The sequence below is a fragment of the Schistocerca cancellata genome, chromosome 8 (assembly GCF_023864275.1).
Source record: "Schistocerca cancellata isolate TAMUIC-IGC-003103 chromosome 8, iqSchCanc2.1, whole genome shotgun sequence".
Taxonomy (NCBI): Eukaryota; Metazoa; Arthropoda; class Insecta; order Orthoptera; family Acrididae; genus Schistocerca; species Schistocerca cancellata.
In genome coordinates, this window is record NC_064633.1 from 85583717 (window position 1) to 85611420 (window position 27704).

The 27704-nt window shown below is 42.1% G+C and overlaps 1 protein-coding gene across 1 annotated transcript in view; it reads left to right on the top strand.

Moving 5' to 3' along the window:
- LOC126094908 (modular serine protease-like) overlaps positions 1–27704 on the top strand; it is a 225083-nt gene that overhangs the window by 144101 nt on the left and 53278 nt on the right. Inside the window, exons 6-8 of the mRNA XM_049909547.1 lie at positions 15821–16161; positions 16531–16743; positions 27170–27331. Of these exons, the coding sequence (XP_049765504.1) occupies positions 15821–16161; positions 16531–16743; positions 27170–27331 (716 nt within the window). The remainder of the gene's footprint in view (positions 1–15820; positions 16162–16530; positions 16744–27169; positions 27332–27704) is intronic.

Here is a 27704-nt window from a genome sequence, read left to right on the forward strand (position 1 = left end):
TCCAGGTTCTGTTTACATCACGATGGTCGCATCCATGTTTGGCGACATCGCGGTGAACGCTCATTGGAAGCGTGTATTCATCATCGCCATACTGGTGTATCACCCGGCATGATGGTATGGGGTGCCATTGGTTAAACATCTCGGTCACCTCTTGTTCGCATTGACAGCACCCTGAACAGTGGACACTGCATTTCAGATGTGGTTGCATTTCAGATGTGGTTGCATTTCAGATGTGGTTGCATTTCAGATGTGGTTGCATTTCAGATGTGGTTGCATTTCAGATGTGTTACGACCATGGCTCTACCCTTCATTCGATCCCTGCGAAACCCTACATTTCAGCAGGATAATGCACTATCGTGTGTTGTATACAGAAAATGTTCAACTATTGCCCTGGCCAGCACATTCTCCAGATCTCTCACCAATTGAAAACGTATGGTTAATGGTGGCCAAGCAACTGGCTCATCACTATATGCCAGTCACTACTCTTGATGAACTGTCGTATTTTGTTGAAGCTGCATGGGCGGCTGTACCTGTACACGCCATCCAAGCTCTGTTTGACTCAATGCTCAGGCATATCAAGGCCGTTATTATGGCCAGAGGTGGTTGTTGTGGGTACTGATTTCTCAGGATCTATGAACCCAAATTTCATGAAAATGTAATCACATGTCAGTTCTAGTATAATATATTTGTCCAATGAATACCCGTTTCTTCTTGGTGTAGCAATTTTAATGGCCAGTAGTGTAGATGGTCTAGCCTATGCTAATCACCAAACCTGTGTCTGTCACCCTATTATCAGAGAAATACAGAACACTCCACTGATGTCACCACCCAAATATTTTTTCTAGTAGATAGATGGTCTGACAATAGCTCACTCCCAGTTGATAGCACATTGACATTTCAATCGATGTCAAACTTACGTTTATACTAAGCTAATGGTACAGAGTTACAGGTATACAGCATGATTTCAATCACCATTCACCTGGCAACAAGTGTTATGTATCAGTGGGACTTTTTCATAACTGACATCAAAGAGCCGGTGCTGAGGACTGATTTCCTGTGTGTCAGTCAAATATCTCACCATATGCTGTGTTAATGTGGCTTGCATGATGTGCAGTGAAAATGTCTCACCATATGCTGTGTTAATGTGGCTTGCATGATGTGCAGTGGGAGTTGACAGTGTCTTTGCACCAATACAATTCGTTTATGCCCGTGTCTGTGCTCATGCAGTAATCATCATCTTTACAATACATCAATGAATTCCTGACTGTAATAGCAATCGCAGAAACCTACAACCCATATCAAAACCACTGATACAGCACTTGCATCGGCATGCAACCATCTGTGGTCCTTACTTTTCAGCAGTTGGTTACGTCAAACAGACCGCCAGCCAACTCCACTCATGACAAACAAGTTGCCCCCACTGCCCTCAACACTGTTGCCATAGGACAACAATGACACCCACGTTATTACAAGACAGTGTGGGATGTTGACAAACAGTGCTCCCACTACACTCACCTCTTGCTCCTTAGCGCTCATATATGCAGTTAGTCGGTACAACATATCACATCTTTATGAAAGAAGGTCCACCTAACTTTCACAAACCAGTATATATGCTGATTGCAAAGAATGCTACTGATTACCTGCTCCAAGTGCAGATCATATGACTGTCAGACAGTTGTGGACCTCCAGAATCAAACTGCTCCTGAAATAAAATGGTGCCATGAAAGATTTTGGTGATTACAATGTTCTTAATTGCAGGACAGTCATAATTTGATTCTTAACATGCATAATTTTAATCACACATTTGTAGGCACCACAGTGTCCTTTGTCATTGGTCATAAAAGGGCATATCTGCAGATTTTCCATTGTACCCAGACAACATTGTGAAAACCACCATCATTGTCCAGTTTGAGCTCTTTGAGTACCTGTACATGCCATATGGCTTGATGAACATGACACAAACATGACAGTGATTCATTTCTGGTCTCATCTTCTGCCTCCCCCAATTATTACAAGCATTTAGATGATATTTTTATCTACACCAATAACCTCAAGACCGGGGAAGATCAGTTTGGATTCCGTAGAAATACTGGAACACGTGAGGCAATACTGACCTTACGACTTATCTTAGAAGAAAGATTAAGGAAAGGCAAACCTACGTTTCTAGCATTTGCAGACTTAGAGAAAGCTTTTGACAATGTTGACTGGAATACTCTCTTTCAAATTCTAAAGGAGTCAGGGGTAAAATACAGGGAGCGAAAGGCTATTTACTATTTGCACAGATACCAGATGGCTGTTATAAGAGTCGAGGGACATGAAAGGGAAGCAGCGGTGGGGAAGGGAGTAAGACAGGGTTGTAGCCTCTCCCCGATGTTATTCAATCTGTATATTTAGCAAGCAGTAAAGGAAACAAAAGAAAATTTCGGAGTAGGTATTAAAATCCATGGAGAAGAAATAAAAACTTTGAGGTTCGCCGATGACATTGTAATTGTGTCAGAGACAGCAAAGAACTTGGAAGAGCAGTTGAACGGAATGGATGGTGTCTTGAAGGGAGGATATAAAATGAACATCAACAAAAGCAAAACGAGGATAATGGAATGTAGTCAAATTAAGTCGGGTGATGAGGGTATTAGATTAGGAAATGAAACGCTTAAAGTAGTAAAGGTGTTTTGCTACTTGAGGAGCAAAATAACTGATGATGGTCGAAGTAGAGAGGATATAAAATGTAGACTGGCAATGGCAAGGAAAGCGTTTCTGAAGAAGAGAAATTTGTTAACATCAAGTATAGATTTAAGTGTCAGGAAGTCATTTCTGAAAGTATTTGTATGGAGTGTAGCCATGTATGGAAGTGAAACATGGTCGGTAAATAGTTTGGACAAGAAGAGAATAGAAGCTTTCGAAATGTGGTGCTACAGAAGAATGCTGAAGATTAGATGGGTAGATCACATAACTAATGAGGAAGTATTGAATAGGATTGGGGAGGAGAGAAGTTTGTGGCACTACTTGACCAGAAGAAGGGATCGGTTGGTAGGACATGTTCTGAGGCATCAAGGGATCACCAATTTAATATTGGAGGGCAGCGTGGAGAGTAAAAATCGTAGCGGGAGACCAAGAGATGAATACACTAAGCAGATTCAGAAGGATGTAGGTTGCAGTAGATACTGAGATGAAGAAGCTTGCACAGGATAGAGTAGCATGGAGAGCTGCATCAAACCAGTCTCAGGACTGAAGACCACAACAACAACAACATAACCTCAAAGACCACTTGTTTGTTTTAAGGCAGGGCTTTGCCACCCTCTGAAAAGGAGGAGGAGAGGGGTTAACCATTATTGAGGCTAAATCTCAAATTAAACATGAGCTCACATCCTTCTGAATACAGATGGCATTCACCCCACAGCAGTGTGTATACATATGGTCCAGAGCCTACCCCCTTCCAGAGGTAACAATTACTTGTGTTGTTTCCATGGAACAGTAAACATTTACCCGTACAACTTACCACATGCGCAGCTGCTTTGCAGTCACAGCTGCAGACATGCATTCAGAGAAGAACCAACGTGTTAAAAAAAAAAGGTCGAATGGATGGCAACCATGAAAGAAACATACCAGACCTCAGAACAACTGCTAGTTAACGCTGTCACCGTAGCCCATCCCAACCCAAATGCAGGACTCACCCTTACAACACACACTAGCAACACCACAATGGGGGGTGTACTGCAGTTAATCATCAATGACATATTGCAGTCACTTAGATTCCCCTCCAGGAAAGTCACATCTCCCCAGTCTAAGTAGTCTTCCTTCGATTCTGAGCTGCTCATGATCTATGCTGTGAGCAAACAGTTTCAAGGGACTTAAAGGGCTGACCATTATTTGGTTGTGGACACAGTCCAAAAAACTCACTTCAAGACATCAGCCTGTGCCATTTCTTCCGCCTAGATCTCATCTTGCAGTACACCACTGATCTGCCGTGTTCAAAGACAGACGAGGTAACTGCAGGTTACCTCTCACAGATCGGTGCAGATTCATTACAATATGATTATGAACAGAGATCAGTGACACTCCCGCCAACAAACTCATGGCAGATCAGCCGGCTAATCTACAGATTGAGTGCTGAATCTTACCCAATACTGAGCTAACATTGCTGTTTGACATGCCCCAAGACAGAATATGCCTAATCCTGCCATTCCGTACATGACGGGAAGTGTTCAGCAGGCTACACAACCTGAGCCATCCAGGAATTGGAACAAAACATGCCTAATCACAAATAAGGTTGTGTGGCATCGGGTTAAACAAGACTGCAGATGCTGAGCACAGGCCTGCTGAATCGTTCAGCAAATCAGTATCAGCTGACCAGCCACAGTCCGAACACTTTGCGATGTCCAAATCATGTTTCAAACGCATACTTATTGATATTGCAGGATTTTTCCTTGCTGGAAGGCTTCTGGAACCTACTTTTGGCTATCAATAGAACTTTGAAGATGGGTTGAGGCAATATCCATCAGATCCACACTATCACTACAGAATCAACAGCACACACATTTATAGAAATGTGGATCACCTATTTCACACTTCCAGAACAGATCACCAGTATCAGCACCAGCAGTCAAAGTTCACCTGTACATTATCACCCACAAATGCACATCTTACCACCCACAAATGCACATCTTACCGCCCACAAAACAACAGGTTGGTTGAGAGGCGGCTTAGGCCCACGAATGCAGCTTCGATATGCCACATTGTGTCCTGGTCCAAGCGCTGCCATAGGTGCTCCTCGGCATTCAGTTGATGGGTAAAGATGACATCCATGTGTCACATGCTGAGCTCCTATAGAGTGAAATTCTATCACTTGCTGCTGCAGTTTTTGCAGAGCCTACATTTGACGTGACACACACTAACCTGCTGGCATTAGTGGACATAGTTTGCACACAATTTTGAACTTGTATATGCTACTCCTGTTACCCCCCCTCTCTCTCCACCCCCTCTCTCTCCCCCCTCTCTCTCCCCCTTCTCTCTCCCACTTCTCTCTCCCCCTCTCTCCCCCCCTCTCTCTCCCCCCACTCTCTCCCCCCTCTCTCCCCCACACTCTCTCTTTACCCCCTCTCCCCCCCTCTCTCACCCCTCTCTCCCCCCTATCCCTCCCCCCCTCTCTCCCGCCTCTCTCTTTTCCCCCCTCTCTCCCCCCACCTCTATCCCCCTCTCCCCCTCTCTCCCCCCCCTCTCCCCCTCTCTCCCCCCTCTCTCCCCCCTCTCTCCCCCCTCTCTCCCCCCTCTCCTCCTCTCTCCCCCTCTCTCCCCCTCTCCTCCTCTCTCCCCCTCTCCTCCTCTCTCCCCCTCTCCTCCTCTCTCCCCCTCTCCTCCTCTCTCACACCTCTCTCCCCCCTCTCTCTCTGCCCCCCTCTCTCTCTGCCCCCCCCCTCTCTCTCTCTGCCCCCCCTCTCTCTCTGCCCCCCTCTCTCTCTCTGCCCCCCCTCTCTCTCTGCCCCCCCTCTCTCTCTCTCTCTGCCCCCCCTCTCTCTCTCTGCCCCCCCTCTCTCTCTGCCCCCCCCTCTCTCTCTCTGCCCCCCCCTCTCTCTCTCTGCCCCCCCTCTCTCTCTCTGCCCCCCCTCTCTCTCTCTGCCCCCTCTCTCTCTCTGCCCCCCTCTCTCTCTCTGCCCCCCTCTCTCTCTCTGCCCCCCCTCTCTCTCTCTGCCCCCCTCTTTCTCTCTGCCCCCCCTCTCTCTCTCTGCCCCCCCTCTCTCTCTCTCTGCCCCCCCTCTCTCTCTGCCCCCCCCTCTCTCTCTGCCCCCCTCTCTCTCTCTGCCCCCCCTCTCTCTCTCTGCCCCCTCTCTCTCTGCCCCCCTCTCTCTCTCTGCCCCCCTCTCTCTCTCTGCCCCCTCTCTCCCCCTGCCCCCCTCTCTCCCCCTGCCCCCTCTCTCCCCCTGCCCCCTCTCTCCCCCTGCCCCCTCTCTCCCCCTGCCCCCCTCTCTCCCCCTGCCCCCTCTCTCCCCCTGCCCCCCTCTCTCCCCCTGCCCCCTCTCTCCCCCTGCCCCCCTCTCTCCCCCTGCCCCCTCTCTCCCCCTGCCCCCCTCTCCCCCCTGCCCCTCTCTCCCCCTGCCCCCTCTCTCCCCCTGCCCCCTCTCTCCCCCTGCCCCCTCTCTCCCCCTGCCCCCTCTCTCCCCCTGCCCCCTCTCTCCCCCTGCCCCCTCTCTCCCCCTGCCCCCTCTCTCCCCCTGCCCCCTCTCTCCCCCTGCCCCCCTCTCTCTCTCTGCCCCCCCTTTCTCTCTCTGCCCCCCCTTTCTCTCTCTGCCCCCCCTTTCTCTCTCTCTGCCCCCCCTTTCTCTCTCTCTGCCCCCCCTTTCTCTCTCTCTGCCCCCCTTTCTCTCTCTCTGCCCCCCTTTCTCTCTGCCCCCCCTCTTTCTCTCTGCCCCCCCTCTTTCTCTCTGCCCCCCTCTCTCTCTCTCTGCCCCCCCTCTCTCTCTCTTTGCCCCCCCCTCTCTCTCTCTGCCCCCCTCTCTCTCTCTGCCCCCCCTCTCTCTCTGCCCCCCTCTCTCTGCCCCCCCTCTCTCTGCCCCCCCTCTCTCTCTGCCCCCCCTCTCTCTCTGCCCCCCTCTCTCTCTCTGCCCCCCCTCTCTCTCTCTGCCCCCCTCTCTCTCTCTGCCCCCCTCTCTCCCCCTGCCCCCTCTCTCCCCCTGCCCCCTCTCTCCCCCTGCCCCCTCTCTCCCCCTGCCCCCTCTCTCCCCCTGCCCCCTCTCTCCCCCTGCCCCCCTCTCTCCCCCTGCCCCCCTCTCTCCCCCTGCCCCCCTCTCTCCCCCTGCCCCCCTCTCTCCCCCTGCCCCCTCTCTCCCCCTGCCCCCCTCTCCCCCCTGCCCCCTCTCTCCCCCTGCCCCCTCTCTCCCCCTGCCCCCTCTCTCCCCCTGCCCCCTCTCTCCCCCTGCCCCCTCTCTCCCCCTGCCCCCTCTCTCCCCCTGCCCCCTCTCTCCCCCTGCCCCCTCTCTCCCCCTGCCCCCTCTCTCCCCCTGCCCCCTCTCTCCCCCTGCCCCCTCTCTCCCCCTGCCCCCTCTCTCCCCCTGCCCCCTCTCTCCCCGCCCCCTCTCTCTCTCTGCCCCCCCTTTCTCTCTCTCTGCCCCCCTTTCTCTCTCTCTGCCCCCCTTTCTCTCTCTCTGCCCCCCTTTCTCTCTCTCTGCCCCCCTTTCTCTCTCTCTGCCCCCCTTTCTCTCTCTCTGCCCCCCTTTCTCTCTCTCTGCCCCCCTTTCTCTCTCTCTGCCCCCCTTTCTCTCTCTCTGCCCCCCTTTCTCTCTCTCTGCCCCCCTTTCTCTCTCTCTGCCCCCCTTTCTCTCTCTCTGCCCCCCTTTCGCTCTCTCTGCCCCCCCCTCTCTCTGCCCCCCCTCGCTCTCTCTGCCCCCCTCTCTCTCTCTGCCCCCCTCTCTCTCTCTGCCCCCCCCTCTCTCTCTCTGCCCCCCCTCCCACTTTACCTCTCCTTCCCCCCTACCCCCCTCACTCCGTCCCCCCTCCCCCCTCCCTCCCTCCTCCCCCCTCCCTCCCCCCTCCCTCCCCCCTCCCTCCCTCCTCCCCCCTCCCTCCCTCCATCCCTCCCTCCCCCTCACCCTACCTCTCCCTCCCCCTCTCCCTCCCTCCCTCCCTCCCTCATCCCCTCCCCACTAGTGCATGGCACACCAACAATAGTGTTGCCATGAGGCACAAACCTATGTGGGTTCCGCAAGATGTCCACACTATTGTTCTTACACACTTTGTACCACTTGATACCAACACAGGTTAACAGACTACACCACCACCAACAGCCTCACCCCCGGTGCAAGCATCACCTACTCAGCTGCTCACAGAGCTGCCATCACCATTATCTGCACTGGACATCACCTTCAAATTGCATTACACATCATCATCTGGTGCCATATCATCTATATGCCATTTGCCAACACTGTCAAGGAATAGGCATGTGGAAGTAGACACTTAACACGTTGTAGTGCAAATCTAGGAAACAACTTTAATCATGGCTGACGTTTGCAGCAACCGTATACACAATTTGAAAAATATGTAAAAATCAGCCAACCGCTTGCACAGCTTTTCTATATACCTTGACCAGGTTTCGTCACCTCTAAGGGTGGCTTCATCAGAAGGTAAGGTAATTACATGAAGAACATATTGTCAAAGATGTACAGTGATTTAAGAGCTGAGTTGCTCAAGTCATACATTAAAATATAAAACATAATGTTCTTCAAAAGGTCAAACATTAAAATATAAGTAACACCGGTGTGGTGTGAGGAGACTGACAGCCACACCACACCACACCGGTGTTACTTATGTTTTAATGTTTGACCTTTTAAAGAACATTGTTTTATATTTTAATGTATGACTTGAGCAACTCAGCTCTTAAATCACTGTACATCTTTGATTATATGTTCTTCATGTAATTACCTTACCTTCTGATGAAGTCACCCTTAGAGGTGACAAAACCTTGGAAAGCTCTTCACGGAAGAATGCAAAAATACCGAATTGTGTCTTGTGAAATCATGTATCTGCAGATCATAATACGCATGAATTCTTAGATGATATGCATAAAAAAATACTATTGCAAAAGAGAAAATCAACTACATTATTGTATAACAGAAAGGCAACTGGACCTGTTAATATACCTCTGCAATACTATACAGTTTACAGGAAATAACTTACTCTACTTTGTAATCTTACCCGCCCACACATCACCATTAGATTTTCAGTCTCTTCATATAATTAAATTCTTTTAACAAGCTTTGATATTACTAAGATTTACAAATAAACTTTTTTACTTATCTTAGTTTTTTCGTTGTTGGCTGCAGTTCATCACATCTAGGGGTAGATTCTTGAGGCTGAAATTTTTGACTTCATGTATTCCAGATGACTTTATAACTGTTATGGAAACAAAACAGAAATTATGCAGCGGACTTACTTTTTTCATTATGTCACATTCTTCTATATCGCACAGTCTTTAAAATTTCCACTTCCATGAAACCAAAAAATTACACTGTTATTCTGGTACCACGCGCTGTGGAATTTCAATCCATGCCAGACGTCATGGATGTTGAAGACCCCTAGAGGTCTCTGCACCATCGCACCGTAAGCCGTGGCGGCGTGCACCTCCTGGCCCGCTTTTAGTGTGAGAGCACCACAGTGGAACATGTGGTTCCAGCGGCCAATAGCGGCACCCCCGATAGAGTACTTAAGCACCTGCCTCTCGCTCAGCCAGTCGGTCTAATCTCGTGTACATCTGTGGACACATCGCCCCGCATCAGACAGCTTACTTACTTACTTTCTTGTTCTGTGTTCAAGTGGACGCGTTTGTTAGGTTTCCTTGTGACTCTTGTTCAATCTTGTTGTTGTTCATTCTGTCCTTCGTTCGTCATGTCCGTCCTCTTCCGTTGTGTTGTTGTCCGCAGGTCCCGCCACGCTTTCCATCATTTCAACCCCACGACTGTCCCAGTCACAGTTACAACAGTTCTTGCCAAAATTAAAAACGCATCTGATTCCATCAGAGGCATGCCTACTACTCCCTCATTCTGTGGTACTAACAATGTTACAAACAGTATATAAAACAAAAAGTTTACAAACTTTTTTGCTAAAAGAAGAATCTTCACCAAGTTATATCATTATTTTCTAAATGAATCCAGAAATTTAATAGATATTGTCAGATTGTACAATTAATAATATGAATTTTAAGTATGCCAGATATTTTGTAATTTCAAATGTTTGTAAAGGAAGAGTAATTTTAACTGTACATACAGAGTTAATACATATCGATTGTAATCAAGTAAATTCTTTTTATACATTTTAGCTTCAAATATAATACATCTTATACAAAATCATATGAAATTCATTTAGTTAAACAGCTGAGATAATGTTCACCTACACAAGATTGGAAAACATTCAAGAAGGGCTGGCAGACAAATGTTCCTGACATCAGTCTGTTATAATTGACGTATGAAATGCATTGCTCTTGCATTATCACCCTTTTTGAGTGACTATCTCATCTGCAAGAGTCAACATGGTTTCTTCAAAAATCTTGAGAAACTGAGCTTACTCTGTACATTCTTGAGTTTGTGTTGTAGATAATAGCACCCACAATAAAACCTTATTCCTTGCCTTCAAAAAACATTTGAAACCATTCTGCAGTGATGCTTAGTGAACAAAATAGAAACTTATGCAGTGTCAGTCTAGCATTGTGATTGTATTCACAACTTTGTAGTGGATAAAATTCAACACACCACTCTTAATTGGCCAGAATCACTGGATGTAAAATTAATTTTAAGTGTAACTCATGGTAGTGTTACAGGGCCTTGTTGTTGTTGTGGTCTTCAGTCCAGAGACTGGTTTGATGCAGCTCTCCATGCTACTCTATCCTGTGCAAGCTTCATCATCTCCCAGTACCTGCTGCAACCTACATTCTTCTGAATATGTCTAGTGTATTCATCTCTTGGTCTCCCTCTACAATTTTTACCCTCTACGCTGCCCTCCAATACTAAACTGGTGATCCCTTGATGCCTCAAAATATGCCCTACCACCTAATCCCTTCTTCTAGTCAAGTTGTGCCACAAATTTCTCTCCTCTCCAATTCTATTCAATACCTCCTCATTAGTTATGTGATCTACCCATCTAATCTTCAGCATTCTTCTGTAGCACCACATTTTGAAAGCTTCTATTCTTTTCTTGTCCAAACTATTTATCGTCCATGTTTCACTTCCATACATGGATACACTGCATAAAATACTTTCAGAAACGACTTCCTGACATTTAAATCTATAATCAGTGCTAACAAATTTCTCTTCATCAGAAATGCTTTCCTTGCCATTGCCAGTCTATATTTTATAGCCTCTCTACTTCAACCATCATCAGTTATTTTGCTCCCCAAATAGCAAAACTCATTTACTACTTTAAACATTTCATTTCCTAATCTAATTCCTGCAGCATCACTGAATTTAATTCGACTACATTCCATTATCCTCATTTTGCTTTTGTTGATGTTCATCTTATATCCTCCTTTCAAGACACTGTCCATTCCGTTCAACTGCTCTTCCAAGTCCTTTGCTGTCTCTGACAGAATTACAATGTCATCGGCGAACCTCAAAGTTTTTATTTCTTCTCCATGGATGTTAATTCCTACTCCGAATTTTTCTTTTGTTTCCTTTACTGCTTGCTCAATATACAGATTGAACATCATCAGTGATAGGCTACAACCCTGTCTCACTCCCTTCCCAACCACTGCTTCACTTTCATGCCCCTCGACTCTTATAATTGCCATCTGGTTTCTGTACAAGTTGTAAATAGCCTCTTGCTCCCTGTATTTTTCCCCTGCCACCTTCAGAATTTGAAAGAGAGAAAGCTTTTGACAATGTTTACTGGAATACTCTGTCTACAAATGCTATAAATGTAAATTTGCCTTTCCTTAATCTATTTTCTAAGATAAGTCGTAGGGTCAGTATTGCCTCACATGTTCCAACATTGCTATGGAATTGAAACTGATCTTCCCCAAGGTCGGCTTCTACCAGTTTTTCCATTCATCTGTAAAGAATTTGTGTTAGTATTTTGCAACTGTGGCTTATTAAACTGATGTTCGGTAATTTTCACATCTGTCAACACCTGCTTTCTTTGGGATGGTATTTCACCTGTCTCATACATTTTGCTCACTAGATGGTAAAATTTTGTTAGGCCTGGCTCTCCTAAGGTTGTCAGTAGTTCTAATGAAATGTTGTCTACTCCTGGGGCCTTGTTTTAACTTAGGTCTGTCAGTGCTCTGTCAAACTCTTCATGCAGTATCATATCTCCTGTTTCATCTTCATCTACATTTTCTTCCATTTCCATAATATTGTCCACAATATTGCCCTCAGGACCATATACTGTCTCAACCCTAAAGTCATCAGGCCTTTTTCCTGGTGTTTTGGCAGATATTTCAAATTTATTTTAAGCGACGCATAAGAGGAGGTAGCCCAAACAGATGCTGTTCACCATGTGTTTGATCTGATGCACATTGACAATGAAGAACATCAGTTTGTTTTTGGTTATGAATGAAATGTTTCTTAAATCAGAATTTTGTGTGTCTGTTTATTGTACTAGTTCATATTAGACTACTGTGATATTATTCTTGAATATATGTTTTAATAATTTTAATAAAAATTTTGTTTGAAATGTATGAGCTTGTATGTGTGTGGGTGCTTGTGTATGTGTGCTTTTGGGGGCATGCTTGCACATTTATCTGTTGGATGATGTAGGAAGCTTCGTGAGACCGTTTGTAAATGATGATGCTCACAGATGAAGCTGTTGTTTGTAGGAAACTTGTAGTGTCAGAAAACTGTAACAAAATGTAGGAAGATATGTAAAGTATCCACACAAGATGCAGAGAGTGGTACTTCAATCTCTCTGCAAATAAATGTAATGTGCAGTTCATAAATAGACAGAAAGACACAATGCTGTTTGATTACCTAACTGGTAATTATAAGTGGTTACAACTCTAAAATTCACACGAGGCATTTTCCTGCACATTATCACTGCACCTCCTCCATTGCTACTTGCAATGGTCATTTGTTGCAGCATGGGTGTACATGACTCATTTATCTCAAGGCCTTCTTCTTTCTTTTAAAACTATTCACATGTTTGGGTTTGTCACTTTGCTGAACAAAAGCAAGAACCCACTTGTCAGCAAATTTCAGTCTTGATATTGTATGTTTTCCACCACAGCTGATTTCTCCACCTGTCTGTGTCATCTTGTTGAAATAGATATCGATAGAAATAGAAGTTTATTGTCTCATAACATACAATTTCAAGCCATTGACTTAAAGTGCAGGAGACTCGTCAAAACATAAAAACAGGTTTACAATTTTCCTTATAACACCAGTAATATAATATACAGTACTGAATAATTACTTAATTAAGCAATTAATAATTTTTCTTCAAAAGCAAAAAACTTTTATGATTAACAGTCCTAAATACTTGCTCTCTCCTGCTCAAATTTTCAGGTTGTCATTTATGAATTCTTCTACTGAATAGTAACATTTCTGCACTAGTTTCTCATATAAGGATTTTTTCAGTGTTTCTAAATTTATGCTAAGCAGTTCTCTTCCTTTCACTTTGTTCTAAATTTTCGTACCCATGTAATGTGGAGTTTGAGCATAAAGTTTTAAATGCTGGGTGGGCAGCATAAAATTATTTTGATTTCTGGTGTTATCAGGGTTACTGTGTACAAAGATAATCAGCTCATATATGTATAGTGAGGGAACACTTAGTATATAAAGTGTGTTCAGTGAAAAGGTACAAAATGTCATATTAACCAAACTGGTTGAAATTTGTGCATGGGACTTTAGGATACATAGTGAGACATCAATACGGACGTGAAGGTAGTGTCATCACTTGCCCCTAAAAAATTCAGAGCTGTTCCCTCGGCAGGCAAGGTAATGCTTAACGTCTTTTTTGATATCCAGAGTCTAATATTCATCAGGTTCTTTGAGAATGGAAAGAAAGATTAATGTTGACTTGTACTGTGAGGCACTCAATAGGTTACACTAGTCTATGAAGAGCAAACAGCCTTGTCTGCTCTCAGAGGAAGTTATTCTGCTCTGTCATAACGCACGTACACGTTTCCAGGGTTACACATAATGTAATGGCTAGGATCAAGTGGGAGCAGCTTCAGCATCCTCCCTACATACGGAACATGGCACACTGGGACTTCAAGGTCTGTGTTCCACTTAAAAAACCTCAGAGGGAGGAGCTTCAACTTGATGAAATGGCTCCACTGGCTCCTGTCATAGGTGTAGGAATTCTGAAAACGGGGAATCTTTTGGTTTGTGAAACAATGAAATAGTTCTGCTTGGGCCTCTTGTGATTAGTTTTGAACGGAGACTGCAATTACACCCACAGTGTTGCTTTTTTCCTTTTTCTTTGAAAATCTTTCATACTTAATGAGATATATAAGTCGAAGGGCCTGGATCAAAAATTTTCAGCATTAGATTACCTTTTTCACAATAAGAATAAAAGTATGATGAGAGAAGTGAAATATTACACACGAAAACAACGTTTGTAGAGCAGTTATTCCTTTTATTTGATTTTAAAAGCTAAAATCATAGAACCAGATACACTGCCAATGCTGTGATTATACCTTTAAATAGAATATTGGGTTCCTCATTTTTAGGGCTGGATGCTTATTTTTGTATATACACTGATGGAAAATAGTGCCAACATTGAAAAATACTTAATGTAGAGTAATGAAATTTTGGAATACATCTGTCTAAGTTACATTTTTAGGTGATTAACATTGCAAGATACAGGTTAATGTAAGTCATTGCAAAAGTGAAATGCTGGTGGATTAATAACTGCTGTAAACACCAGAATGTTGAATGCAGATGTGCATGCATTGTGTTGTTAAAGTGCTGGATGTCAGTTTGTGGAATGGAGATCCATGCCTGTTGAACCTGGTCAGTCAATACAGGGACAGTTAATGCTGTTTGTGGATGATGCTAGAGTTGCCATCTGGTGAGTCCTGTATGTGCTCAATTGGAGACATATCTGGTAATTGAGCAGGCCAGGGCAACGTTTCGACATTGTGTAGAGCGTGTTGGGTTACAACTGTAGAAGGGGGTGAGCTTTATCCTGTTGGAAAACACCCCCTGGAATGCCGTTCAGGAATGGTAGCAAAACAAGCCGAATCACCAGGCTGATACTCAAATTTGCCGTTAGGGTGCTTGGGATGACTAGAGTGCTCCTGCTGTCATGCAAAATTGCACCACAAACCATAATTCCAGATGTAGGTCCTGTGTGACTAGCATGCAGACAGGTTGGCTCCAGGCCCTCAACTGGCCTCCTCATAACAAACACAGGGCCATCACTGGCATCAAGGCAGAACCAGCTTTCATCAGAAAACATAACAGACCTCCACCCTGCCTTCCAATGAGCTCTTGCTTGACATCACTGAAGTCGTGAATGGCAGGAGTTTGGGGTCATTGGACTGCACACTACAGGGCGTCTGGCTGGGAGCTGTCCTTGAAGTAACTGATTTTTAACAGTTCATTGTGTCTATTGTGTCACTGTGGTGTCAACTGCTGTTCAAATTTCAGCTGCAGATGGAGTACAGTACAGCAGAGCAATATGTCAAACACAATGGTCTTTCTTCCCAAGAGTGCCATGTGGCCAACCAGAGCCTGCTCTTCTTGCAACTGTACTTTCTCATGACCACTGCTGCTAGCATTCATGTACAGTGGCTACATTCCTACCAATTTTTTCTGCAATATCACAGAAGGAACTTCAAATTTCTCTATCTGTATTGCATGATGTCATTAAAACTCTGTAAACTGTCGACAATGGCATCTTTAAAGGCGTTACTGACTAAGATCAACCCACCACACACAATCTCAAAGATAACTATCACTCATGACTGTTACAGTGTATATTGAAAGCAAACCTGACTTACATTCTCATAGTGGCACTACTAGTGCCACTCTTATGCAACTAGTGCGAAATCTTTCAGATGTAGAAACAGGCCTACCAATTTCCGTTTGTCACACAACTTCTTGGTGTTGTGATTTTTGCCCCACAAATGGGAAGTAGTGCAGTGTAAATCATAAATAACTTCATATAAATAAAACAGCACATAAGATTTCACATTTTATTGGATGTGTTGCATACCATACTGTTAAAGCATGTTACACCATTTTATTTTGTCAAGTCTGTCTAGCACTGTCTACTGCACAACAGTTTAAATTACTTTATTGATTAAATAGTTGTAGGAAGATGTGACAGTGTGCTAGTCTTTCACACAGAGGGAATAGGTAGTAGGTTTATGTTAATACAATCTTCATTCATTTTCCAGTTGCTCTGATGCATTCTTCCGCTGTGCATATGGTGCATGTGTTGATGAGAATGCAGCTTGTGATGGTACCGTACAGTGTGAAGGTGATGGCTCAGATGAAGCCCCTGAGCTCTGTGGGACATCTCCAGCTCCAAAGTGCACACTTCCATTGAAGCATGAAAATGGTGGCTACAAAGTGGTTGGCTGTGAATCTCAGTCTTGTGGCCTGGGACCTGGAGCACAAGTACCTTTTGGCACACAGCTGGAGTTCTTCTGTGATGAAGGATATCACATAAGCGGACTCAGTGCGTCCTATTGCTTTGATAAGACCTTCACTCCACCACCACCAGTTTGTGAGAAGAGTAAGAAATATTATATTTCCAGTACAGTATGTTACTGCATAATATAATGTCACTTAGGTGATAGCCGGCCGGTGTGGCTGAGCGGTTCTAGGCACTTCAGTCTGGAACTGCACAACCGCTATGGTTGCAGGTTCAAATCCTGCCTTGGGCATGGATGTATGTGATGTTCTTCAGTTAGTTAGTTTCAAGTAGTTCTAAGTTCTAGGGGACTGATGACCTTAGAAGTTAAGTCCCATAGTGCTCAGAGCCATTTGAACCATTTGAACTTAGGTGATAAATTAGTTTACCTAGGTTTTTAGTAATGTTAAATTATTATAAATTATGTGTTACTTTACTTAAGTCTAACACAAATTTTAATTACTGTTACAGCTCAGTGTCCTCCTCTGGTATATGATTCACTTGATATAAAGTGCTTCTCAAGCACTGGCCAGAAGATTCCATGTGATAAACCCATGTCTATTGGCAGCAAAGCACAACTTGCATGTAAAAAAAATTATGTTAAAACTGTGGAGTTCAACTATCCTGCTCTCACATGCACCAGTAATGGTACATGGGATAACCAACCATTCACTTGTGTTCCAGGTCAGAGTGCACTTCTCTTCATAACCACAACAGGAATAAATATAAAAATCAATGTGGGGATCAAACATGTAATATGTAGTAACAATACAAAAGTGATGAACTATACAGACACAATAATATTTCCAGATGATTAAGTAATTTCAGAAAGTATTAATATTTTATCATATTTTTTTCTCTGATTTCATTGATCTCAGGCGAACAGGTGTGATTCTGTTGTGCTGTCATTTCCCTCCACTGATTTGTCACTTACTCTGAGTTGCAGCTTCACTCAACTCCTTTGTCCCCTGTGTTTCTTGTATATTAATATTCCTATTATTATTGTTCTTCCATTCATAGTAGTGTATTAAATTTCTTTCTACATTTCCAGACTACCTTGAAACACTCAGATATGTGCTTCTGGTGATCTGTGGTAGCCAGTAAATTATGTATTTTTATCTTTGACAAAAAACAGTTCATTAAGATTTCATAGTAGTGTGCATTGTTGTGGAGCTTGAATTTCTTCAGCCAGCTATGTACAGCATGCTTTCGCAGACTCGTGTCATCTAATAACAGTGCCTCCAGTGACCTTATCTAAGCTGCACTAGTCTACTAGTTACAAAAAGAGTGAAACTAATGGTGATGTATCTCATGTGAGGTCCCTGCACTCTGTAAACATTTCTAGCTTCCAAGTGGGCACTTCCACTGAAGCATGAAAATGGTGGCTACAAAGTTCTTGGTTGTCGATTTGAAGCTTGTAGTCTCATTCCAGGAGTACAAGTACCTGTCAGCATGTAGTTGAAGTTATTCTGTTGTGAAAAGACAGTAGTGAGAATGTGGGACATATGGCCAGTACTAAACCTTTGCAGGCCAGGAGTCAGTACAGTTCCAGCCAATCTCTGATTATATCAAAATGTCAGTTTAAAAAACAGCAAATGCTGTTCCTGTTTTGTTCTGCCAGTGTCAGTCAATCATTGTTTTTGTCAGTGGTGTTCAGCCTGAAAGTTGTCAAATATCTGCTATCTCCACTCACCCAGTACTGCAAACACTTAGTCTAAATGGGTTCGTGAAGGGACATGAGAGTGATGAGAGGCAGGGGAATACTTATGCCTGCTTCATATGCTGGATTTTCTGTGGCTTGAGATAACACACCGCTAGCTACCTTCATTATAGCACAACTGCTTTAAATTTTTAGAAATAAAAATTTTATGGGGATTCTTTCTTTCTCTTTATTTGTATTTGCCAGTTACTTTTGTGTATCGGTAAATGGATAATCCCCTACAATCTTAATTATATGTTCATCAGTCATGGTGGGAAAACATAGTTTTTCTCAGATACTAAAGAGCTGGAGTCTGCAAAGTAATTTTCAGTATATAATGATTTATGATAAAAGTGTTAGAGCAAACACAAATGTTCGTAGATGAAAAGCAGGGTGGACATGAAGGAAAATAAGAGAAACAAGTACACAATGACAAATATGCAAGAGAGAAATATGCCAGAGGTAAACTACAGAGAAGGATACAGTGAAAGGATTAAAAGTCAATAGCAGACCTTAGAAGAGAGGAGGATGCTGAAAATCTCTGAAGAAGAGTAGGAGAGAAAAAAGGAAAGAAGGCAGAGGTTTTGAGGGGAAAAAGAATTCCCAATCCATATAGAGGGACTATATCACATGAAAGGGAACCTCCCCCCACCCCCACCCCCTCCTCTGGCAAAGGGTATTTTAGCATTATGGGGTGAGGTGGAGGAAGTTTCCAGAACAGAAGTATCACCAAATCATCTAATTTTCTGAACTTTTTTCCTGGAGAAATATCATTGTTAACTCTTCTGTCCATACCAGAATTGAGAGGAGGACCAAAGCCAGAAGCATGTGAGGGAGGGAAAGAGGAGAGAATAATGCAAGACAGGCTACAGTTGTTTAGAGCTTGATCTTGATAATCTTTACGTTTGCAAAATCAGGGCCTTTTGTATACATAATATGAAAGTATAAACTGTTTGTTAAATTGTTTATGGACAGTGCACCAACTGAACTCATAATACTTACTGTTTTCATAATCAGTCTTTGGATGACCACCCCTTTTTCATGTAGTTAAGTAATGTATAATTCTTTTCATAATCTTTCGGATTGTAATAAAACTGATCACTAGTACTGGAAGAGATAATGTCTTGAACTAAAGTAAACGATGCTGGTCTCACAGTTGTTGTTATCAGAAGGACCACAAGTATTAATGTAATGATATCAATAAAACTTGTTTGAATTAATATGGCTATGCTTTAAAATAATTTCTACAATGTAAACTAAAAGCATTTACATTATGACAGTCTCAACATTATCGCTCTGGATGTTTCCATGGTGGTCACTTATTGAATTTTATCATTAATCGAAAGTTGTAGTCAGGAAGTTAATATTCAATTTGTATGAAATTCCATTTCTAATAACAGATACCAAAAGTTCATGCCCCCCCCCCCTTTCCTTCCTCCTCCGCTGAAATCCATTGGTTCTTGTGCTGTTTCTAGCTGCTCTATTTAAAAGGCTTTTGTTTTATAAATTTATTAGCCTTTAGCTTAAAATACACCACTTCTATGCACATTTAGTCCCTAGGCAGGTCGTTAAGTATTCATGATAACTATCTCAATATAAATGAGCTAATTTTCCTGATACTCATGTCAGATGTGCAAAACAGTTCTGAGTCATCCATATGGAAATAAATCTCAAAATGTAACAGCAGTACTGAGATAGTTATAAAGTGGTCATTCAGGCAGTTTTAAATCTTAAAAAAATAAGTTATGTATAGATTTGTGTTATTATACCAGTTCAGTATTTTGTAAATGAGAATCTACTGGGCATTACTCAGGGCACACATTCCATAAAATTAGTATGTACATATTAACATATGGAGTGTTTTTTTCTGTAAATAATGTAAATATTGCTTGACATTACTGTAAGAATAATATGCATATATATCTATTATACAGAAATGAGTGTTTGCTCGTCAGCTGTATCTATCATTTGTAAAGGAGTAAAAACTTAACAGAAAAATTCAAATAAAAACTGCAAATGATGCAGATTTATATATTGATTATTAAACATGTATGTACATTAGCTTTCTTTAAAATAAATGCATTCATGTTAACTACCAGGCTCCCTTCAAGGAAATTCCAGGTTGGAATAGCAATAAAAAGGATAGATTGCTGCTTACTATGAAGATAACACATTGAGTTTCAGACAGGCAACATGAAAAGACTATTTCACACTTAGCTTTTGGCCAAAGCCATCTTCAGAAAACACATTCACACACAGAAGAAGAAGAAGAAGAAGCAGGAACAACTCGGGCACACATCTCTGCTTTAGCCAAAAGCTGAGTGTGAAACAGTCTCTTTGTTGTGCCAGTCTGGAACTCAGTGGACCATCTTCATGGTGAGTAGCAGTGTACCCATTCCATAATTGTTTGGACTTCCTTAAACATGTGCATGATTTATTTATCTATTTCTAAAAGCTTTATTATTTACCTGATAATTTATATTTTGTTAGAGGTACACTGATGATTATAAAATACAATCTGTTTATAAATTCTGGCAGTAAGAATAAACATTAAAAAAAATCATTGGAGAATCGGTAACCTCTTTGCTGTAGTTTGTGATGTTTAATGTTGGATATTACAGTGGTGATGGGATCAAAATTGTTATTCTGAAATGTTATTCATAAAGTAAAATGTTATTAATGCAGATGCCTTTCCACAACTGCACCTTCTACTCAACATTTGCAATGTTTTCATGAAGAGAAATGGTTCAAAATTCCTACAGTCCTAATTTATGTAGCACAAATGTTCAAGTGAAGGTAAGATAAAATACCTCTCTTGTACAGTCAGCAGAAAACTTGCTTAAGTATAAATAGTAATAAAAAATTCATTCCAGTCCAATGTGTAACATTCAATAACTCAACTATAAAGGTCAAATTCAGTGACTGACTGTGGCACCTTTGAAAGTGTGTCTATAATAAAATGGGTTTGTATGTACTTACAAAATTGCACTTTCAAAAGAGAAAGTCGAGATTATAGTGTACTGGTCCCACATTATTATTATTATTATTATTATTATTATTATTATTATTATTGCTTTATTGTGGGTAGTTATTATATTATTTTATGGTTTGAGTAACTGAAAGGTGAGAAATGTGCTTAGTAAAAATATAGTTAAGTGCCAAACTGAAGATTCAAAGGTCGGGGTGGGGGATGTAATTGCCGGTCACTTACTCCAGTCATAGCACCACTGTTTGTTAATACGAAGAATTTGGAGTTCCGTTGCATTTCAGGGCCCAGATTTAACAGTAGGTTCACTTTTAACTGGCTAGGAAGTAAGTGCAAAAGTAGATGAAAAGCAAGAGTATATAGCCTCCTCGAGAACCATGCCTAGTATAGCACTGTTGTGCTCAAATTTAACTTCCCAATTAATGACAGCTTTATACTTCATTACTGGCTGGAGTGGCTGTGCAGTTCTAAGTGCTACAGTCTGGAACCGAGTGACCGCTATGGTCGCAGGTTCGAATCCTGCCTAGGGCATGGACGTGTGTGATGTCCTTTCGTTAGTTAGGTTTAATTAGTTCTAAGTTCTAGGCGACTGATGACCTCAGAAGTTAAGTCGCATAGTGCTCAGAGCCATTTGAACCATTTCATCCTACAGAAAAAAAACTTAAAAAATATTTCGGGATATAAATTACAACCGTATGTATTCATACCACTGTCTTCTTAAAATATTAAAATTAACAATAAAAATAAATTTTGGGTGAATCGGGATGAATTCAATTACAATTTGAAAGGAATGTGTAATTTTGTTTTTACATATCTGCTAGCTGTAGATCATTTGTATAAGATAGCTAACATTTAACAAAAAAAAATTTCATTCCTCAGAAATAATCTTATACTGGCATTATTGTAAATGTGACTCTTCAGACAAACGAAGAGGGGGAAATGGAAAATGACATAAGTGCAAAATCTGACATTTATCAGGAGAATGAGAAAGCAGTTTATCTGTTTACATAACTGATTTGGACTGAAAAGTTGAGAAGCTATTGAAATACCACAGAATTATGCCACTTGCCACATCACCACTAAAAATAATGAAACAAATTAGAAAATAAATTCTTTCTTATGAGTGTTCAAAGTATTGTACCAGGAAACTGTTTCTAAGTGCCAATAGGAAATATTTTGTGAATGATTCTTGCAAAGAAGAAACCAGCAAACAGACACATTTAATAATGCAGTTTATTTAAACAAATAGTGCCATTACAGGTATTGAACTGGCAGGTTCACTGTTGGAGAGCTGTTCACATTTGTATTATATTTGTTGTTGTTTACGTTAGCTGTTGGTTGTTTTTTCCCAACAGCTAATGAAAACAACAACAAATGTAATGTAACTTAAATGTGAACATCTGTCTGGGAATTAACTTGTTGGTTTGAATCTGGTAACAACACTGTTTGTGTAAATAAATAACATTATTAACAGTGGCCGGTTGCTGTTTTCTTCTTTGCAAGACTCAAATTGTATTTTGCATGCGGTCACAGTCTCACAAACATCAATAGCAGGAACAAATATCTGGTTCCAAGTGACATAAATACTGAGGCACTATGTTTTATTTGCGACAATATAAGTATGGAAATGCAGCATTAGATTTTTAACTAGCAGGACTGTACTCAACAGAAACAACTTCTTGTGTTCTAAATTTTGGAACACCAGAGGGAGGCGCAGCTCAACACAGAGATCATGCACTATCTACTAACCTATGTTTGAAAGACTTTCTCCATGGTTTGGCATCTGGATCAAGTCAAGGGGCGTGCAACGCAGTACCAAGAACACAACAGCACAGAAAATGAAGTTTGTGAAAAATGACACTTTAAGCATTATCCATTGCCACTCTTTATATGCAAAACAGATAAAAATATGTGATGCTATCATTAGCATTCCCTTCCTTGAGGAGGGAGATGAATAGGCAGAAGAATGTTAAAAGAGTAGGGCAGGTCACTGCGCCTAGGATAAGCAGGATACAAAAAGAAGGGAGATATTTGTCTCATCTCATCCTCGAAACAGGTTGATCCTTCTCATCTTAGAGTCTAATGTAATTGCATAGGTAAAAGACTCGACTCACCAAGCAGTGGCAGGAGAACACACACACACACACACACACACACACACACACACACACACACACACACACACACTCACACACTCTAAAAGGTTTACTTACACAAGCTTTTTGAGTCAGTGGCTCCTTCTGGCAAAGGGTTGAAGGACAAGGAAGAGGGGTAAAGGAAAAGGACAGGAGAGGTTTAGGAAAGTGGGTACAGTTCAGAAAGGTCACGTAGAATCTGGAGTCAGGTGAGACTTACTGGACAGGATGAGAAGCAAAGACTGATTGTTAGGGACTGCACTGGACAAGACTCAAAAACTGGAGAGCTTAAAAGTGGAGGACAGGGTAGTATGCAAGACAAAGATTACTATTAAAACGTCATGCATAAGAGTGAAAAGCTAAGTGCATTGTACACAACAGAAATGGGAGTTGGACAGCGAAAAATAGACAAGTCAGATAACGAAAGATGTAGAAAACTAAAATCAAGTCAAGAAAGGAGTAGTTACTGTGAAGAAATGCTGAGATGGAAAGAATTAATGTAGATTAAGGCCAGGTGGATGGTGAGAACCAAGGACATATTGTAGCGCTAGTTCCCACCTGCGGAGTTCTCAGAAACTAGTGTCTGGAGGAAGAATCCAAATGGCACTTGTGGTGAAACAGGCACCGAGGTGATGACTGTGATGCTGTAGAGCATGCTCTGCAACAGGATATTGTGTATTGGCAGTATACACCCTCTGTCTATGCCCATTCGTCTTGACTGATAACTGGGTGGTACTTGTGCCAATGTATAAGGCTGAACAGTGTTTACATAACAGCTGGTATATGACGTGTCATTTCACAGGTGGCTCTCCCTTTGATAGAACTTTTTTGCTGGCTACAGGGCTGAAATAGGTAGTGGTAGGAGGGTACATAGGGTAAGTCTCACAGTAGGGACAGTCACAGGGATAGGAGCCATAGAGTAGGGAGATGGGTGCAGAAGGAGCGTAGGGTCTGACAAGGATATTGTGGAAATTGGGAGGGCAACAAAATGCTATTCTAGGTGTGTCAAAATCTCAGACAGAATAGATCTCATTTCAGGGCATGATTTTAAGAACTTGTTGCCTTGTTGAAGTAGTTGATGAATACATTCAAGACCAGGATAATACTGAGTGACAAGTAGTGTGCTCCGAAATTGTGTTTTGGAGGGATTAGCAGCACTAGTATTGGATGTTATGGCCCTTTGAAATCTGCTTTTGAACTGGGCTGGTGGGATAATTATGTCCAGTGAAGCCTGAGGTGGAAATGGTGGTGTATAGCTGTAAAGAGTCTGCAAGAGAACAAATGTTTGCTTTGAATGCCAAGGCTGTATGGGAGAGAACATTTGACATGGAAAGGATAGCAACTGTCAAGATGTAAGTACTGTAGTTTGTTAGTAGGTTTAATTTAGACAGAAGTGTGTAGTAGGCCCTCAGTGAGGATGTGATCAACATCAAGGAAAGTGACATGGGATTCAGAATAGAACCATATGGAGTTTAACTGGGAGAAAGTACTCAGAGATTCTAGGAATTTTAACAGGTTGGCCTCACCATGAGTCTATATGACAAAGATATAATCAATGTATCTAAATCATAATGGGCTGAAGGCTTATGGATCCCAGGAAAGCACCTCCAAGTGACCGATGAAAAGGGTGGCATAGGAAGGAGCCACCCTGGTTCCCATTCTGTACCCCTGATATGTTTGTATGTGTGCCCCTCAAATGAGAAGTAATTGTTGGTAAGTATAAAGTTGATTAAGATGAGCAAGAAGGATGTCATAGGTTTGGAATCAGGTGTGGTATCTTTAATATATGAGGGAAGTCTTTATACTATGGGTTGCAGTTGCTGATCAACAAAGGCAAATATGTGCTTGGTGGGTGCTTTGAAGCCACCAACCATAGGACGGCAGGATGACTGTGTTTGTAGATCTTACAAAGAAGGTAAAAGGTAGGGGTGCATGGCTTGGGTGGGGTAAGAAGTTCTATGGATTGAGGGGCCTGAAGTTTTTAGGAGGGACTGCAGGTTAGTTTGAATCACAGGGGTGGGATCTTGACGGCAGATGCTGGATGTAGATGTGTCAGACAGCTGGTGTAGGCCTTCACTAACATGCTCCTATTGGTCAAGTACCACAGTGGTAGGTCGTCTGTCTGCTGGGAGTTTAATTATGAAATCATCAGCTTTTAGGGAACTCGGAGCCTTGAGTTCTTCAGAGGACAGGTTAGAGTCATGTTGTAGGTAACTGAGGAAGGGTTGTGAAGCAATGCTGGATGTGAGGAATTCTTAGAAGGCTTGTAAGGGACGATTTTGATGTAGTGGTGATGGAGCAAGTTGGGATCATGGTCAGAGCCGTTCAAGGCAGGGTTCAATGCAAAGTATGCTGTTGGAAAAGTTTTTGGATTTGGTTGCAAAGTGATATTTCCAGTTGACATTACATGTAAAGGAAAGTAGGTTCTTCACCAGAGCATCATGATTAAATGCAGGTTTAGGGCTGAAAATGAGACCCTTAGATAGTACAGATAATTCAGGAGGGGTGAGTGCTTTAGATGAGAGGTTGAGAACACTGTACTGTTGTGACTGGCTCTTGTGATAATTGTGATTATGTTTTAGTAGTAATCTCGGTCTTCCATATTATCCTGTCTTCCACTTTTAAGCTCTCAGGTTTTCAAATCTCATTCAGTGCAGTCTCCAATCATGTCTTTCCTTCTCACCCCACCAGGTAAGTTTTCCCTGACCCAATCACTTTTCCTACTGTACCCCTTATCCAAAACCTCTCCAAGCCTTTTACTTCACCCCTCTTCCTTTCCTTCTGCTGGATGGAGGAACCACTGGCTCCAAAAGCATGCATAAGTTAAAACTTTGTGGGCGTATCAGTGTGCTCCCTCCTGCCATTGCTTGATGAGTAGATTTTTTAATCTGTCCAATTACATTATATTGCCAAAGATTGATAATTTTCATTGTCATATTAGAGTCTGAGTGATCTGCCTTTTCTTCCACAACCTCCCTCCCTCCTTTGTCCGCAGCTTGTGGTCTAGTGGCTAGTGTTGCTGTCTCTCTATCACAGGGTCCCGATTTCGATTCCTGGCTGGGTTGCAGATTTTCTCTTCCCAGGGACTGGGTGTTTGTGTTGTCCTCATCATTTTATCATCATCATCATCATCATCATCATCATCATCATCTCCCCCCTCCCTAAGGAAGTAACTATTAGTTCTGAAAGTAAAATCATTGTCAGTAATTTTTCCTTTTTTATAGAGTATGTGAAACAGAAGCTGCCATTGCCCTTCTTTGTGAATGAGGAAGATGAACAACAACACCAGAATGGAGGTGGTGATGGTGAATGCATATGATACTTCAGGATATAATGGAAGAAGCAACAAAAAAGAGAATACAGAAACATTGAATAAATCAGGAACATAATGGGATAGTTAATGAAAGACTGTGATAGAAGTGTTAGAATTAGTGACCCTTGTGGTGAAATTGAACAGTGGCGGATAATGTGGCCAGCAACTGACACTCTTTGTCTGGATGTACAGCAGAAGCTGTCTTACCTGTTGCCGGCTGGAGTGGCCGAGCGGTTCTAGACACTACAGTCTGGAACCGTGCAACTGCTGCAGTTGCAGGTTTGAATCCTGCCTCAGGCATGGATGTGTGTGATGATCTTAGGTTGGTTAGGTTTAAGTAGTTCTAAGTTCTAGGGGACTGATGACCTCAGAAGTTGAGTCCCATAGTGCTCAGAGCCATTTGAACCTTACCTGTTATGGAGGGTTCAGTTAACACTCAGTACTATTAACTCCTCTCCATTTTAAAGTGAGTGCAAGAAAATTTTTAAAAACAATTATGAAAACTATGAAAGATCAATTTAGAAAAATGATAATGTGAGCAGTAATAGTTGTTACTAAATTTAAGCTCTGAGGAAAGCAGGAGGATTTATACAGATGAAACATCATTACAGCCTTCCTGAACATTAGTGCAGAAAAATACTGCCCAGCTTGTAATATAAAGTACATAGCCATGCAAACCAAATGTGTGGGTTAATTATTGTCTGATCACGAACTGCTTTGCTGAGTTGTGATACTACTGGAAAATATCCCCTTCCATCCACTTCAAAGCAGTTTGCAGAGTATAGATGCAGATCTAAAACTATGTTTCCTAAAGATTTCCATTTTTTTGCCTGTATTGCTTGAACGTGTTGGGCTCCATAATAATTATAAGACTGATGTTAACAATAATTAGTTATTAGGTTAATCTTTATCATACATGTAAAGACTAAAATAATGCAGAACATAAAATAAAAAATGTAATTATTAAAATGTTGCAGAATGCGGAAAACCAATTCCAAAAGGGCAAACATATGTCCTTAATGGAAGGCCTGTATTAGCTGGGGAGTTTCCATGGCATGTTGGTATATACTTACTTGAAAATGGTAAATTTGAACAAAAGTGTGGTGGATCCATCATAAAAAGAAAGCTGGTTTTAACTGGTGAGTGATTTGCAAGTTAAGTATTCACTACACTGTGTGTTATTTTGCATTACGTTCTGTTTAATGTATTATACATTGCATTACACAAAGTCATTCAAGCTTCTCTGAAGACAGTAAGACTTTAATTTGTTCACTCCCTCTTTAACTCCCTGAAAATCTTAGGCTTATACATCTTAACTGACTCCTGCATCTCATTGTTCATTTGCCTCTCATTTTGTTGTAGTTGTCCTCCCTTCATCCAGAAAAATTTATCTGACCTTCCTGACAAATCCTCATAAAATCCCAGTCTGTACAATGTGGAAAGACTATGAACAATGGGAAAAGACTACGCACAATGGAAAGAGCAAAGATAACCATACACGGTACAACTGAA